The 17157-nt window shown below is 27.2% G+C and overlaps 1 protein-coding gene across 1 annotated transcript in view; it reads left to right on the top strand.

The window, feature by feature from the left end:
- The window catches only part of LOC136983229 (SH2/SH3 adapter protein dreadlocks-like), a 34601-nt gene extending 21370 nt beyond the window's left edge, over positions 1-13231 (top strand). The window contains exon 3 of the mRNA XM_067279912.1: positions 9969-13231. Coding sequence (XP_067136013.1) covers positions 9969-10172 — 204 coding nt within the window. The 3' untranslated portion in view covers positions 10173-13231. The remainder of the gene's footprint in view (positions 1-9968) is intronic.
- The last annotated feature ends 3926 nt before the right edge of the window (positions 13232-17157 follow it).

Raw genomic sequence — 17157 nt, 5'->3', positions numbered from 1 at the left:
ATAAGTCTGGAAAAAAGCATTATTCTAAGCTTTGAATTTGAAACTAAAATTGAAACAGAACAAGAAGCTAGAATAACAAAAGTAAAATTTATCTGTCAATTTTGTCTTTGACTTTAATTTCAGACAGTCCACAAATAAATCCAACCGTATGACTTTTCTTTCATAAATAATTATTTTCAAACTATCTGCAATTATAACTGCTATATGGTAACAGGATAAACTGGATAACTTTAAAATTCAGCACACAACAAACCATAAAATTCTAGCAAAACTTTAGTTATTTTAGTTTGTTATTTTAAAAAATGTGAAACATATATTATTGTAGCTTTATTCAATTTGTTAACATTGTAAACCTTTCTATATTTATTTTTATTTTGTATGCTTATTTTTAATCATGACAAACTTAAAATGTATTATAAAAAGTGTACAATATTCATTTTTTTTTTCATTATAGAACACACACAAAACCATTAAACAATTTTTAAATTTGATGTAACTTGAGGATGGCCTTCGAATGAGATTGAAAATATTAGTAATTAAACAAAGTTTTGCTGAAATTTTGTGGTTTGTTGTGTGTTGGATTATAGTAGCCTTATGGATAACACAACTGATTATAAATCTAAAGATCTAGTTTATAGTACTTCGTATACACTATATCTAGTTCTTTATGCAGCACAAATCATTCTAAAATTGCTAATGAGATATAACTTCATCTGTTCAGAAATTTGAGAATTAAGTGTGATTCAAGCAAATAATTCAAATTCAAATTTGAATTCTTTTTCCCTGCATTTTTATTCAATACTGTCATATTACATCTTTATAACTCGCAGTAATATGCAATTTAATAAAGTGGAAGGGACTATCTTAAAGTTAAAAATATTTGCAACTATTCACTAATAACAATATAATGTGACTAACAAACACTTACAAACTGCTAATAAATAATTCCCAAAAATATTTCAAAATACACAAAGTTGTGGAAATTATCTTGATACTGGTATTTATCTTGTATTAGTTAAAAATGAAAATAAATTCAAAATTCTAAAATAATAATAGGATGCAGTTTGTGAATTAAGCAGAAAATCTGAACATTTTTAAAACAGCTAATTATAAAAGCATTAATTAAAAACACTTTGGAAAATTATTTAATGTGAAATAAGATAAATATATTAAAATTCATAAATTTATTAATTCAATTTATATATAAGGATTCATCAAATGAAACTGTGCTGTGTCATATGGTCTTGCTCAAGAGGATGGAAATGATGTCACATGTGACATGATAAGCATACACCAATGAACAAGCAGGGAAAAATTCAGTCATCTCACATGTTTTGTTTTTGGCATAGAGTAGTGAAAACATGACTGGATTTATTTGGAATCCACCCAAGGTCAAAACATGGTGCCACACTTTGAGCCATCCAGTAGATGAAAGATCATGCAGTGGAAACATCTTGGCTCACCAACACATAAAAAGTTCGAGACACAGGCCTCCGCCTGTAAGGTATGATGACCACATTTTTTGTCATTGTGAGGCCTTTGCTAGTAGACTTTAAAGACCCTCATGTGAGCATCAATGCCAACTGCTACAGTGCAATATTGAACAAGCTGCATAAAGCCATAAAGAATATGCAACCAGGCATGCATCACGTGGTGTGATTTTGTTGCACAGCAATACTCAACCGCATGTTGCAAACACTGTGCAGGATGCTTTAGCCCGAAAAGGTTGGGAGGATCTGTACCACCCTTCCTATAGCTCTGATCTGTCATCATGTGACTTTCATTTGTTTGGACCTTTAAAAAAAATTCTTAAGGGACAATGCTTAAACTCTGATGTGGAAGTCAAGGAAGCAGTGACCCAGTGTTTCAATGACCAACCAACATTGTTCTTTGTGAATGGTATCCATTGTTTCCCCAAGCAGTGGGATGTGTGTCTGAATTCTGAATGCCTACAATGACTTTTTTTAACGAACAAAAGAGCATTCTGACTTCCTCATATATTGCTTTTTTTAATTATGCCATACCGACGGATATACTGTTTTGTTATCTTAATAAATTTACTCTAACAAGTTTCATTTCATTAATCCTTATATATATATAAAATTCTTTTTCCTCTTTTTTCTAAAATAAAACAAATTTATATTTTTTAAATCTGTGATTTCATTTCATCTAAACAGTAACATATTAAGAAATTTGGTTTTTATAAAATAATAAGATTTTAAGCAAGTTGTTTCTAATAATGAAAAGCTTTAATGTTTTATTTTGAAACTTTATTTATATGCCCACTTCATATTATTGCAATTTATAAATGAAAATATTTATTTTAATGGAAATATTTTTTAACTTAATTTGCATATGTTTAAATGATTTTTTTAATGTGAATATTTTTTAATACTGTATAAAATTTTATGTATGTTGATTTTTATATTTTTTGAAGTTAGAATAATAGATCTATTTTATTTGTAAAAATTGGAATGTTTAATATTTTGTAGGACTTATCACCTTTGAATTTATTTTAAACAATTTCTAATTATCATTTTTGTGCTATTTTTTGTATTTAGTAACTGCTCATGATTTTAAACATTAATATTTCTTTTCAATATTTTATTACTTTTCTTGTTCATTAATTAATATTTAAAGTTTGTTATAAATTTTTTTTTGTTTATTATTTCCAATATTAATCAATATTATCAAAATCTTGTCGGGCAACAGAATAGAATAGACTCAAAATTAAACTGATGGTTAAAAAGAAAAAAAGTGGGAGAAGTAATGCCTGCAACAAAAAATAAACTAAAAATAAAAGAAAGTGTGAAGAGAAGGAAATATTTATCTTAATATTTTAACTAGCAAAACCTAATGCTCTGATAAGTTTAGTTTAGATTGTTGCATAGACTAGAAGCTATTGGGCTGCAATTTGAAAAAATTGTAGACTTATAAATTCCTACTGTCATCCATCTGTTTGTGTGTCCTTCCTTAATCTCGAGAATGGAGTTAGATAAAAATTGAGACCAGATATGAAAGCTTAGAGGCAGGAGGCCTCAATTAACTATATATGAACTTCTGATTTGTACCAGAAGTCACATTATTACAATTCAGATATTTTCCCCTGAAAGGAGTTAGGTAAATGACTCTATTGCTAACAGGAAAAGTATGTTGTACAGGGACAAGACACTACTAATTTGAGGTGGAAAACATGTATTTTAAATAAAATAAATAAAATAATTAAATATTGTAGCCTGACATTGTCACAATGCCACAATAAAATAATTGCTCATATGTAATGTTTCCCATCTGTAAATTAAATTAGAATCAGAATAAGGAACTGAATATTCACCCAATTGTGATCAAAGGCATGAGCTGTTATAGATTTAGCCAATTCTGTATGTTGTCCTTGCAAGACATGTTTGTTCTAGGGTCAATGTGGATAAATATGAGACACTTTTCAAAACTTTAACAGCGTTTGTTAGGATCAGTATTTTTCAAAGAGAGATACATGACAAGGTCTACAGATGGTGTTAAAATCTAATGGAGTATTCATTTTTTCTGTATGTATGGGAAATGTTGAGCAAAAAATTTTTTCCTGTAAAATATGAGACACTAGGAGGTGAAAAATGAGAGACCCATTATATCACCATAAGGACTTGCCTATGCCAACAGGAAGGTTAATGTCTTGCATTTAACTTATAGTTAAATGCAAGACATTTTTATGTAAAACATTGCTCCATGATATTTAGAAGTAAGTAGATAAGATTAAATATTCATCAGTTTTGAAAAGTGTCTCATATTTACTCACATTGACCCTACTTTTTATTTTTTCTCTGATAATTTTTCAGCATCTTTATTATTTCATTCAAAACTCAGATCTGTAAGAACAAAGAAATATTTTTACTATGATACAGCACAACTGAGGTAGAGAAGTTTCTTGGAAATTAATGACTGGTGAATAAAATCTGGTATGTCTCATTTTTTATCTCATTTTGAAATGCACAAAACTTAGACAAAAGATGATATATGCAATAAAAACAACTAGCAGCTGAAAGCTGCTAGTGTTTATATACTACGTATAAATTTCTAATTAAATATCCATGTCTTTTGCAGACATATACAGAACAAAAGTTAGTTGAACTGACAGAAAAGTTTTTGCACCTATTTTTGTAGTGTTTCTTAAAAATTAAAAAGACTCAATAGTCATTTTCATTCAGAAAAGTTATATCTTACAATGCACTAAATAAACTTTATTTTGTATTAGTACGTGACAGATCAGACATAGATTAAGTCAAATTTCACAACGGTCTCATATTTTCCCATTTTTTGGACTGTCTCATGTTTATCCATATTGACCCTAATTACTTCTATTCCATGCAACTCAAGCTATCTACTTTAAACCTATCAGAGCATTGTGTTTCACTAGTTAAAATGTTACAGTAAATGTTCTTTCCTCTTCACATATTTTATTTAATTTATTTATTTCAGGCATTACCTCTTTTTTTTTTTTTTTTTTAAAATTTCAGTTTAATTTGAGGTTTGATCAGTTTAATTTTGAATCTTTATTTTGTTTCATTGCCTGATGATGATAAGTTGTTTTATCAAATGTGTCTCTGCTTATTTTGTAAATGTTTTTGCATTTTATTTTCTATTTATATATGTGTCTTATTCCTGTGCATAAGAAGATGGATAATTCTATTTTGTATCACTACATTTTTAGTCATACATATTCTGGCATTGTAGTCATCTGGCCCATATATCAGCTCTGATGGAGAACAAACATGAATAATTTTTGAACATGCTATAAATCTTTTATCATAGAAACAGTTACAGAGAAAGCAATAGAAAATGTTTAGTTCTCCAGTCATAGAGAGAGAAAATGATACATACAGCATAAGTATTTTTATAAAACTTGTGATAATGTGAATGTTGTTTAAGTGTTAAATTCCATTTCTTATTGTTAATGAAAAGTATTTAAGGTTTACTTGATAAAAAAAAAGCAATAAACAAGAAAAAGATTTTATCAATCATGTTTATTTTTTTAATTAAGCATATTCAGAATGTAGAGCTCAAAAGCAAAAAATAATATATCTAATTACGTTTCTAAACTATTTTAATATTTGTAGAATAAAGGATTAAAGCAGCATTTAAAATTTTCTATGCTAGACAGCACTTATATTAGCAGATGAGCATTACTTTGTGAGAAAAAACTTTTTATTTTTGTCTGGAATGCTATTTAATTTTGTCTTTGGAACAGAAGCCAATGAACTAATGTTATACTCTGGAGCAAGTAAAGAAGAAAAAAGTCTTGACAAATATCTTTAGTTTATTTTTTTTTTATTATAAATAATTCGTCAGTAGATCAGTAAGTAAAAGTTTTTATTTTGTTCTACATGAATATTGATTATTGAAAAAGTTTCAATTAATTTTAAATTGCAAATTCAATTTTAAAGTCAATTAATAATAATCTATTAAACTATAAATGTTTGCAATAATTCTTGTATTTAGTATATTAATAATAAACATATTTCAGTTAAATTATTATTTAAGCAAAATTCTTCTTTTAAATAAGAATTTAACAAAACTTGAAATAAGTAACCTGATTACCAGATGTTTTTTCATTACAATAATGCCTTTTTCCTGGATGATGATTTGTGAGAGATCTTTAAAACTTTTTAAATAATTCTCTCTTCATTCCTCCATCATGATGATCCTCCTGTTGATGTTTTATTGTCATAGTTATAATATAGATATATTTTTTTAACTGTCTTTTTTACAAATTATGAAGTTATAATTTGATGTTTCCACACAAATTTTATAAAATGTTTTCTGTCATCTATTAGAAGTAGAACTGATATATATGATTGTGCTTATAAAAAACAAATAAGTAAAGAGAGAGAGATGGAGATTGAGCAAAATTTATTTGTACATATCTGTTCATCTACATGGACATGGTTTAATATTGAACAGGAAACCAGGAACAAAATTGTAAAATCTGATTTTGTTAAATTATATGTTTAATTAAAATGCAATGGAATGGAATATTTTCACCAGAATAAATAAATTTATATGATATATATATATGGTTGTTGATCCTAACAAAAGGATATATATATATATATATATATATATATATCCTTTTGTTAGGATCAACAACCAGTCCTGTCTATTTCAATCTATGAAAATTTAATATTTAAATTAAATGTGGAACAAGAAGAATCCAAATGAGAAAAATTTAAAAAGAGAAATTTAGTGGAATGAATGTTTGGTTTTTGGAACATTGGAATCAAATGTTTGGAGTGATTCATTGGATTTAAATTGCAACTTTGATTTTGGAGAGAGAGAAAACAAAGAAAAATAACTTCTGATAGAAAGAGTTGTATCAATTCATAGTGGTTTTAAATTGTGTTTGGGGTGCAGAAATCCAGTATTCAAGTTAGAACTGTAGCAGTGGTTTATGTTTACTTTGAAATTTCTGTTCTTTCTTGTGCATGTTATTATGGTGAACCTGTCTGGAACTAAATAAATATTTGTTTTGTTTCATCACATCACTAACTGAACTGAATTTTCATTTCTTGAAAACATAACTCTCATTATACACAATCTTACTTTATATATTTTCACTATAATGATATTTCAGAAATCAAAATAGACATTGAATTAAATCATCACATACCAGCATTGACAAATCAGTTATCATGTGTGTACTGTACATCTATAGTTTAACTACCATAATATTTGTAAGTATTCAATCTTTTACAGCTAAAGAATCCAAAGTATCACAAATAAAATTTTGTTTTAAATTTTTAATTACAATAGACAATTATTTTTACCATCATTTCTTTAGGAGTTGAAAATCATCCATTAACTGATTTAAAACCTTCAAAGGAACAAGGAAAGACTAATTCAGGTTCAGTTCCTTTATTGGTTGATTCATAATTCAACTAAATTACTAGTTACTGATATCCTAATTTGATGGCCAGGTAGCTAAGGTGCTAAAAGCTCCTTACTAAATTAGCAGCCTAAAATTCTGTAGGTCCTATGTTTGAATTAGTATCAGGAGGTGATACTGAGTGATGATAAGAGAAATGAGTACATTGTGAGTCACTAAATAAACAATCTGCAGGAAATGTGATACTGAACCTCGTGACGTACTTGTTATGAAGGACATTTTCGTTGACAGCTCTTGTTTACTGAAAGCCAATCTTTCAGTAAACAAGAGCTGTCAATGAAAATGTCCTTCATAGCTAGCAAGTCCTGCAAGCTACTTTTGAGTGTATTTTGGACCTTGGAGAAATATTTAATAGTCCAAATGCAACTGGATTTGATATGGGACATTTGAAGACATTTCTATAAAAAAAATGTACCACCACTTTAGCAATTTTGGCACTGCAAGTAACAAGCATTTTATTTGTATAAAACACTCATGCTATAAGGGGACTTTAGTGATGTGAATCAGAATAGGAATAATAATAAATATTATCAAAGTGTGAAAGCTGTTTGTTCAACAGCTGACCATAATTGACCCTCTGATGCTTTTCACATTTCAGTGTGATTATTGTCAACATATTGTCTTTCAAGGCTGCCCTATTAGCAATATGTGCTCAATAATCCACATTAGAAAGTGTCCTCACAATCAAAAATTATCCAGATTAAGTTATAGAGCATGAGATGTCCAGACAATGATGGCCAGACAGTAGAAAATCACACTAATCATTTTATCAGTGAAATGTTCTCACAGAAACTACTGTATGCATTGTTCAATATGAAGAGCACTCTATCTTGCATGTAAGTTGTTACTCAAGGCACTATTGCAATTGAAGTTAGAGTATGACAAGTTTTGAGTATTCTTTTTATCTCAGGAAAATTGCAGCTGTGCATTGCAGTTTTCATAAAACAGTTTCACAAGAAGTATGCATTCTGACAAGATTATGCTATTCTTAGCTATAAAGACCATATAACAGTGTGGCTACTTTACACTGAAAACTTGGTTGTAACAGCTGTGCCCATACAAAGGAAAGTGTATTTTTGTTGCTTACAGTGCCAAAAGTGCCATAGTGAAGCATTTTTGGTATTGGTACTAATTTTTATGGAAGACAAGTCTTGAAATGTCATTATACCTAATTTGATTGGACTGCTAAAGATATCTCTAGACAGTATTGAATAGTGGTATTTTAATTATGATCACCTACTATATAACATATACAGTAATACCTCAGTTTTCGTTGACTTCGGTTATTGTCAGTTTCGATTTTTGTCAATTTTTTTCGCGAAAAATTTGTCTCTGATTTCATCAGTGCGCTCGCTGCTAATTTTGCAAAAACAAAGCCCAATCCACACATTTTCCAGCTCAGTGTGGCATTATTTTTCATTGTGTGAGCATTACCCCACAACAGTCCACCATTGGCCAACGTTTCCATTCCCTGAACACTGGGAGTTCGGTTGTTGGTTTGTGCTTTGCTACAACAGACTGGTCACGTAGAGTTTTCCAGGTTTTCTCCACGTCCGTAACACCCTGAATAGGGGCCCATTATCCTTAAATGGACTTTCCAGAAAGGCATTATTCCCCGTGATATGACCATCATAAACACATACAACTACTATTACATGATAATTATGTCACACTTTACCACGGGGCGATATAGGCTAGAAGCTCATGTCCAACTAACTTCTACAAGACAACATTATCCCACACGTCTAGCCAAACAATTCCATTGCTTTCCTTTAGATTTGTTTTTTTTATATTGCTTTCAGTATTTAACACTATATTAATTCTCTATAAAATGTGTTTTTGGTATGTATTTTGGACTATCTAGAACAAATTAATTGGATTTACATTGATTCATATGGAAATAATTGCCTTGGTTTTTGTCTGTTTCGGATTCATACCATTGTTTTCAGACAAATTATCAATGAAAACAGAGGTATCACTGTACCTGTAATTATACAATACACAAAATAATTTAAAGGTTCTTATAAATATATATATATATATTACAAATCAAAATTAAAATATTATTATTTATGAAAAAGAAATGCCTATTGCTTTTTAGTTATCCATAATTATTTGACAAAACTTTAAATATATAACATAAGTTATATTTTAAACTTTAAGATAAAAATGAAAATTGTTTTATGTCAGATGTGATTTGAGAAAACATTACAATTCACATATTTTTTATTTTTCTTTTCTCTGAAATATTTGAAAATGATTTAATATCATTTTGTGTGCATTTCTTGTTGTTCAGAAGTAGCAAAAAAAAGGTGGGTTTTGTATACTTTCAAAATGGAAAATGCCAAAAAAATTAATTTTAAAAATGTTAAGTTTTGCATTAAAAATATTTTTGAGTGTGTATCCCATTTTAAAAGTGATACAGAAACCTCATTTTCTCACTACTTTTAGATATATTCAGGTAATTTTTTTCTGTTAGATCTGTCAAAATACAAGCATTTTCTTTTGTTATCATATATTCTACTAGCAATTGTATTGAAAACAATGGCTTATGTCTTTATTACATGAAAACATTAAAAAGTAATATTCAAGAAATAATAATGGTTCCTTGAATATTACTTTTCTAATCTTGTCAGAATGCAACAATGTCAAAAATAGCCATTGTAAGTTTTATTATGCTATTAGATCCCTTTATCAGAAACCTGAAAATAAAAACAAAGAAAATGTTTTATTACATTGTGTTTGAAACTGTGGTATGTATGTAGTCTTGTCCAAACGCTTCAAATATGAAAAGTTTGCAAATGATTTTAAGATGATAGAGGGAGTTTATATGAACCTTTAACATGAAGCTTTGAAAAACAATTGTAGTTTTATGGAGAATGAGGTAATTTAAATTATAAAAGTCGAATAAGAGTATACTGAGTAATATTATCTATCATTTTAACATAATTTATAGTCATAATTGAATATTTTGTTTATCTGAATAAAATTCTATATTTTCTAATTTACATATATTTTCTTTTCTATATAGCTGGGTGACTATTCTGTATCCTTAAAAGCTTCCACCAGGAATAAACACTTCAGAGTCCATGTTGAAGATGGTGTGTTTTGTATTGGTCAACGTAGGTTCAATACCTTAGATGAACTGGTAGAGCATTATAAGAAAGCTCCAATATATACGAGTCCTCATGGTGAAAAATTATACCTTATTAAATCATTCCAAAGGCCCCGATGAAAAATGAGAAAAACAATCATAACAATGCCTATTGCATCACTCAATCCCAGTTTTGCCTATTTTTCATATTTGTTTACAAAATGGCCATTAAGAAAATATATGTATGAATTGACTTTTTCAATTTGTTACTCAACTAAGGATATGACAGTTGAAAGTAACAAATTAGCAAAGAAAGTTTTAGATTCTTTGCTAACATTTTAACAGATATTGAATCTCGAACGATTATTCCTATATTTAAGATTGTATACATTAACCTATTATATGTTATACTAGTAAATGTATTCAATTTACAGTTTTATATATGTGCAGTCAATTCTTGATTATCCAAACTAATGGACTGAGTAACAATTTAGAATTAAGTTTGATTATTTGTAAGAAATATCTAGAGCTCTTTACACTCTTAGTGTTGATTTGTAAGATATCTTAGTTTTTATAGCAGAGATTACATTAAATGTTTCTCAAATTACAGTCTAGCCTATGCTTATAATAATTAGATTTTCTATCACAAGTAGCAATGAATTGCTTTATAATTTGGCATAATACACTATATATAACCACTGGAAATAAATTCATCTTGAATAGAAGTATATTTTCAGTTTATAAAAATTTAATATGTTGAGTTCAAAATTTGTTTTCTGTAGTAAGTTGTTTTACAAAAACTAAAATTATTTAAAGCTATTTCACTCTGTGCTAAAATTTCTAATTATTTGATGCAGTAATGTATTTATTAACAAACTGAAAAACTTGCATTACTGTTGTCCAGAAATTTAATTGTAGTTAATAGTTTTAATTTTAATTAGATTAATTAAATAAACTTAGATATTGTTAATTCAATTTTTCAATATATAGAGAATATTCCTTAAATTTTTTAATTTAAATATTCATTATAATTAAAAATAAACAATTGACCTTGAAACATAGAGCTGCACATTTTTAATTATAAAATTAAAGTTAATATGTATTTGCTACTCCATACAAACTGTATTTTTGCAATATATTTCATTTTGTATTGAAAATCTTACAAGAGTTTACATGGGGTTTTCATTAAATTGAAGACGATTTGATCATATAATCTGATTACTTATTTTCAAAATAATCAGATATATACAAAAATAGTTTGATATATAGCTCTAGTCACTACATAAAATATTGAAATTTTTAATTGCCTGTTTTTTTTTTTTTTGAAGTTTTTAATCATATATTTAATGTGTAATATTCAAATCATTTTAAAGTAGTAAAAGTCAAATGGTCTTCATTATACAAACTATAAATTTTTCTTTAGAGTAATATCTAAATCTGTCATGTAAATAGTAGCTTTATATTTAGAAAATCACACGATAAATATAGGTTTTTTTTGTATTCTGTTAATATTTAGAATTTTTATTACATTTAAATATTGTGTAACAATTTAGTGTATTATGTAACAACTTATTAATAATAATAAAATTTAGCAAAACAACTGGAAATATTTTCTTGCTAGAACTATTAAAAATTATCTATTTTTTTGAGATAGATTTTCTACAGTTTCCAGTTCTATGATATTTTCTAATTTTAGAATATAAATATATAGCATTAATTTATTTTAATATTCAAAAAAATGAAAAAAAATAATGGATAAAAACTAGTGTAAATAACAATGATTTTTAATGCATTACAATTATATGAATGCATGCATACACAAATGCATACAAGTGTATATATATGAAGTTTGCTTTACAGCATTTATTGCTAATAATACTTTGGGCTTATATACAAATAATCAAAAGATTAATGTCAGTTAAATTTATTAAAAGATTTAGTAGATGTTTTATTAAAAAATATCTAATACTTAATGGAAAATTAAGATTGTATTTTCTAAATACATTAGAATTTTAATTATCTGGTGATGAGATGCATAGCAAAAAAGTCCAGATAATACAGAATCAAATGTAATATGAACTATACTTGAAAATAGATTGTTAGATAGCTTTACAAAATTAAAATTATAAAAGCCTTAAAGTACTCATTTTCAGCCCTAGATGATTATTATTTAATGTTTTTAAATAAAACTTAAAGCAAAACAAAAAGTAAATGTGAATTATTACATTTAAAAAAATATTAAAAAGAAAAATTCTATCTATGGTTTTTTCCTAGATTTGCTATTCTATTTCTTGAAAAACTTCTTATTGTGGATGTTTATCTGTCAAGAAAAAAAAAAAGAAAGAAAAACATGCCTGAGAGCTGGTTAACAGGGAAAACTTGAATAATCAAAACTTTACTGTAGCTTATTTTATTAATTCTATAAATGAAATTAAATAGTCCAGTAATTAAGTTCTTTAGTTTATTTTTGAACTGGTATGCTTTCTTTTGACTTTTATGTAGTTTTTTGTTTATTATTATTAGAATTTTTATTCTTATATTTATATTCTTTTGTTATTCTTTTTAACATACTGTATTCATTTTTCTCTTCTGCATTTTAATCAGATAAGTTAAAGTTTGTTTTATTAATAATAGTGAGGCCTCATATTTTTTAAAAATATATTTGAAAAATAAGTAAATAAATATATAGTTTGTCTTATTTATGCAATTTTTAGTTCTGATTTATTGTTACTGCTTCAGTTTTTGATTAATATTTTTTCTTTGATTTTTTTATTATAAAATATTTATTGATTTTTAGAAGTTTTTTTATATATATACTAATTTTTTATTTTTTGTTATTTTATAATTGGATATATCATTATATATAATACACCATCATGTATACAGTCATATTCTTTTACAATACATACAAATCTGAACAATTTTGTTAAAATACTGTAAACTTTTGTGAAGTTTCTTAAAATAAATTTTTCTATAATTAGGATTTAAAATTTAAATTATCTTATCACTTCATAATATACTTTTAGTTTACAAAAAGGAAAATAAATACCAGGACCTGCTTCTTAACTTTTAAAGCTGTTATATGTGAAGTTTAATTACATCTTAATCAAATATAAACTCAATATTCAACATTCTTACTGAAGTTATTTTTTTTAAATTAATGCAATTATTACATTTTAATATGTTACATTATTTTTCAAAATATACAGTTTATCTTATTTATAAAAAGAGAGAGTAAACACTTTTTTTTAAGTAAGATTTTAATGTGTTTTCAGTTATGAACAAGGTAAATCATAATTTTATATATAATATTTAAGAAAAACCTTTAACATATTTTGTGTATTATCTGTAAGAGTATAAAATTGTCTTTATATAAAATAATCTTATAATCTCCAAGATCAAATATTTAAAAATAGTATTTATTTTTATAAATTCTTTATCTATTTATTAATATACTTTTTGACATTAAATTTAAAATGTTTTAATAGTTTTATACCAAATGTATTTTATGCCATTTACTTTGTAAGATACCTTGTTCTTGATTACTGTGATAATCAGGAATTGACTGCATTAAAAATCTTTCACCATGAGAGAGAATTATTTAATGTCCAAAACTAAACAAATGACTAGTTCAGAGTATATAAACTTTTATTAAGTAAAATTTTGATCTCAACCCTTTTTACTCCTTGTCTTATTAGAAAAATTGTCAATGGAAATAAAAATATTTAATTGAAATGTTTCTTATGCACACAAATGAAATTAATTCATGTACACTTATAGTATAGTAGGATTGTTCATGTGGTAGCTAGCGTGATTAACTAGTGTCTGAAATGTGTAGTTAGCTGTGTTAATGTGACTTTGTAAAAAAAAAAAAAAAAAAGATTTCTTCACCTTGTAACATTTGTTTTGTATAGGAATTGTAAAGTCCATTTTGTTACCAACAGATAAGAGTGCGGTATTTAACAAATGCTCATTTTAGACTTCTAGTGGCAATAAATTGTTTAATTATAAGTAGTTTTGTTTTTTATAATTTTAACTAATTTGAGCCTTGGATTGTTGCCATATACTGTATATTTTTGTTGTTGTAATATTTCAGTCAAATATTTTTATACCATGGAATGTTTGAAGCCTCAGAATGTTTTGTTTTTTAAAAAACAATAATTGTGCAACAAAGGTAGAAAATTGTCACTAGAACTGTTGGGAAATTTTACAAACCTGAAACTATTTGTTTGTAATGATACAGCAGGGAATATTAGCTATCCTGCTACAAGTATTGAAATAATTGTAATATGTTAGTCTGTATTTATTTATTTTTTTCCATAGTTTGTTTTAATCACCAAAGAATTATGCATTCCAAAAATTATTGGCAGATTTGTGAATTGTTGTAGCTAGTATTTAATTATTTGATACAGATCTGGACATGTTTTAATTGTCCTTAGAATACATGAACTCATGTCTGTATATCCTAATATAAGAGACAAATCACTGTTAGTGTTGTGAAAAATGTTGACAGCTGTTTTGTCCTTTTGAACTATGTAACTGAAGTTTTTGAAAGTAAAGTAATGACTTGATAAATGCGTTGCCTAAATTTTTTATAATAAAATTTTATTATGTAAATGATCAATATAATCTAAATAATCATTTTAAGATTGCTTTATTTTCATATCATTCATTCAAATTATCAATTTATATCCTATTTAACATGATTTCTTGCAGATTTTAGGTTTACAAAATTATTTTGACTGTAGAATTCTGACATCAGTGTATGAAGCTTTCTAATATGAGATTTAAAAAATAACTACATATTATTTAGTAAAAGTTTATAAATTACGTAGCTAATGAAAATAAATAAATTAGAAATATCACAAATTGTGCTACAAGTTCAATTATATTAACTTCTTATAATTGGGATACTGGTATTTACTATAACACCACAAATACCTTTGTAAATTCAGTGAGATATGACCTCAGGACACCAGGGATATACAGAATTCCTATGAGGAAAAATAGATTCAAAAAAGATATAGAATATATTAGCTTATCAATATGCTACTACAAGAACATCAGTACTATACAGATCCCAGAAAACATACCACCACCCTGTCTACACCTCAGAAAATGACATACACGTAATCTCAAAAATGAGGTTATAATCAGACAATCTCAGTATGCCAACGACGTCAGAACTCTAGAAGCATTGGAAATTCAACAAAGACGTGTGCATAAACTTAAAAGAGTTTCCGCCTTGAAGTTTATGCACACGTCTTTAATTTCAGTTTGTGTGTCATATGCCTGACAGTGCTTTTACGATAAATTGGGATAATACTTTAACCTACAATTGTCATGTTTTGCTGTATTGGCAAATTTTATTAATTTTTAATTTCTTGCAAGTGTTGGTTAATACGAAAATATTTTTTAACATAACGTCTTTTGTTTAACAGTACACTTTATTGTAAAAGTTATTTGACCTGATGAAGATTTGGTTGCGATCAAAAACGTTTGTCAAAATATATATATTTTTGTCGTTATATTAAATATCTTACTGGATTTAAAAAGGTACTTGTGGTGGTGTACTATTACGTAATTTAAATCTTAAATTATATTCTTATAGTTTAAAAGTGCTTAACGTCTTAGTTTAAGGGTTATAATTTTTAAAAAGCGCACATTCACAGAAATTTTCATCATATTCTTAAATACCTTGAATGAACTAACACTTAAAAGAATAAAAATATGCCGGTTAGATGATCATTGTGAAATTCACAAGAAAACAATTATATCAAAATCATTTTCTTATATTAATATTTTAATTTAATGTAATATTGGTAAAATTTTTATTTACTTTTTCACTCATTCAGTCTAATCGATGCTGTTTTTGTATTAATATTTTCATCAAAATACATTCCTGTTTAGCATCCTATAATAAAAAAACTCAGAAATTTAAGATGCCTTAAGCTGACTTCCTCAATGCGAAAATACGAGATAGATGCAATAACTGTAGGGGACACGTTTCAGTGCCAAAATATTTATTGAGGCGGAACGTTAGCGAAGCCTCTTCGATGTGGCTTACAGAATTGTGTTTGCTCTCTAAATCTGTTCGATCGATTTTGATTAAACATTATCATTTTCCATTAATTGCGATGAGGAAACCAAAAATGTAATGAGTGCCCATTTTAAATTTAAAAATACCAGTCTATGACTTTGTCACTTTAATACCTCTGTATATCGAAAACAATGAGCTCTGATGCGACTGAGCGTATTTAACGGAACTTAACGCTTATGGGTCAAAAATAAAAACAGCATTGCGTGCGCCTAATAACGGAAAATAGGTGCGGAAAAACGAACAAAGCAATGCCATCGATTGCTTTGTTTTTGGATCGTCTCCGTACGCGGCCAGTGTATCCTATGACCAAGGATCGTGTATCCTATGACCAGCAGATACAAGAATCGTCTCTTCTATGCTTAATATGCTTAACAGGTGCAAGGGATCGTTTCTTTCTTTCCGGTTCCACTTCAATTCTGTCACGATACGACAGTCGAGCGAAGTCTTAGTTTATAATAAGACTTACATTTTTTCATATTAAATTATGCTACATTTAAGAAATATAAATCGAATAATTTTTTTCATTTTATAAGAAATAAAATTCTTTTAAAATGTTATGCCATTGTGATTATAGAGCCGTCATGTTTTCAAAAATAAAATTTGTTTCGTAGATAATTTTATACATTTTCAGATCCAAAATAATGTGTCCGTTTAGGTTAGCTTGGTGGTATAAAAAACATGATTTACTTATTTCACACGTCAGGAGTTAGCGGTCTTTTATGATTGTTGGAACCGATAAAGGTTGACCGAATGAAATGTTGAAATGCCTTTAATTTTTGAACATCTTGGAAATCACATGATAAAGCTAGTTAAATCTGAAATTAGAGCAGCAGAAGTATTTTAAAAGCGGTCTTAATTTAGGGATTATTTAAACATACGGGAGCCAATCGGCGCATTACTTAAGGCAGATATAGTGCAATATTACATATCGCCCAATGTGCGGTTCGCAAACCAATGTTCTCGATACTTTTGATTTTCGATCAATAGCTAAATATTGAACACCTGAAACGTGTTCATGTTTGCTCT

Source organism: Centruroides vittatus, unplaced genomic scaffold (genome assembly GCF_030686945.1).
Source record: "Centruroides vittatus isolate TY-2023 unplaced genomic scaffold, ASM3068694v2 contig_879, whole genome shotgun sequence".
NCBI classification, from domain to species: Eukaryota; Metazoa; Arthropoda; class Arachnida; order Scorpiones; family Buthidae; genus Centruroides; species Centruroides vittatus.
Note: the sequence above shows the minus strand (reverse complement) of the source record. Positions and strands in the feature narration are given on the sequence as shown.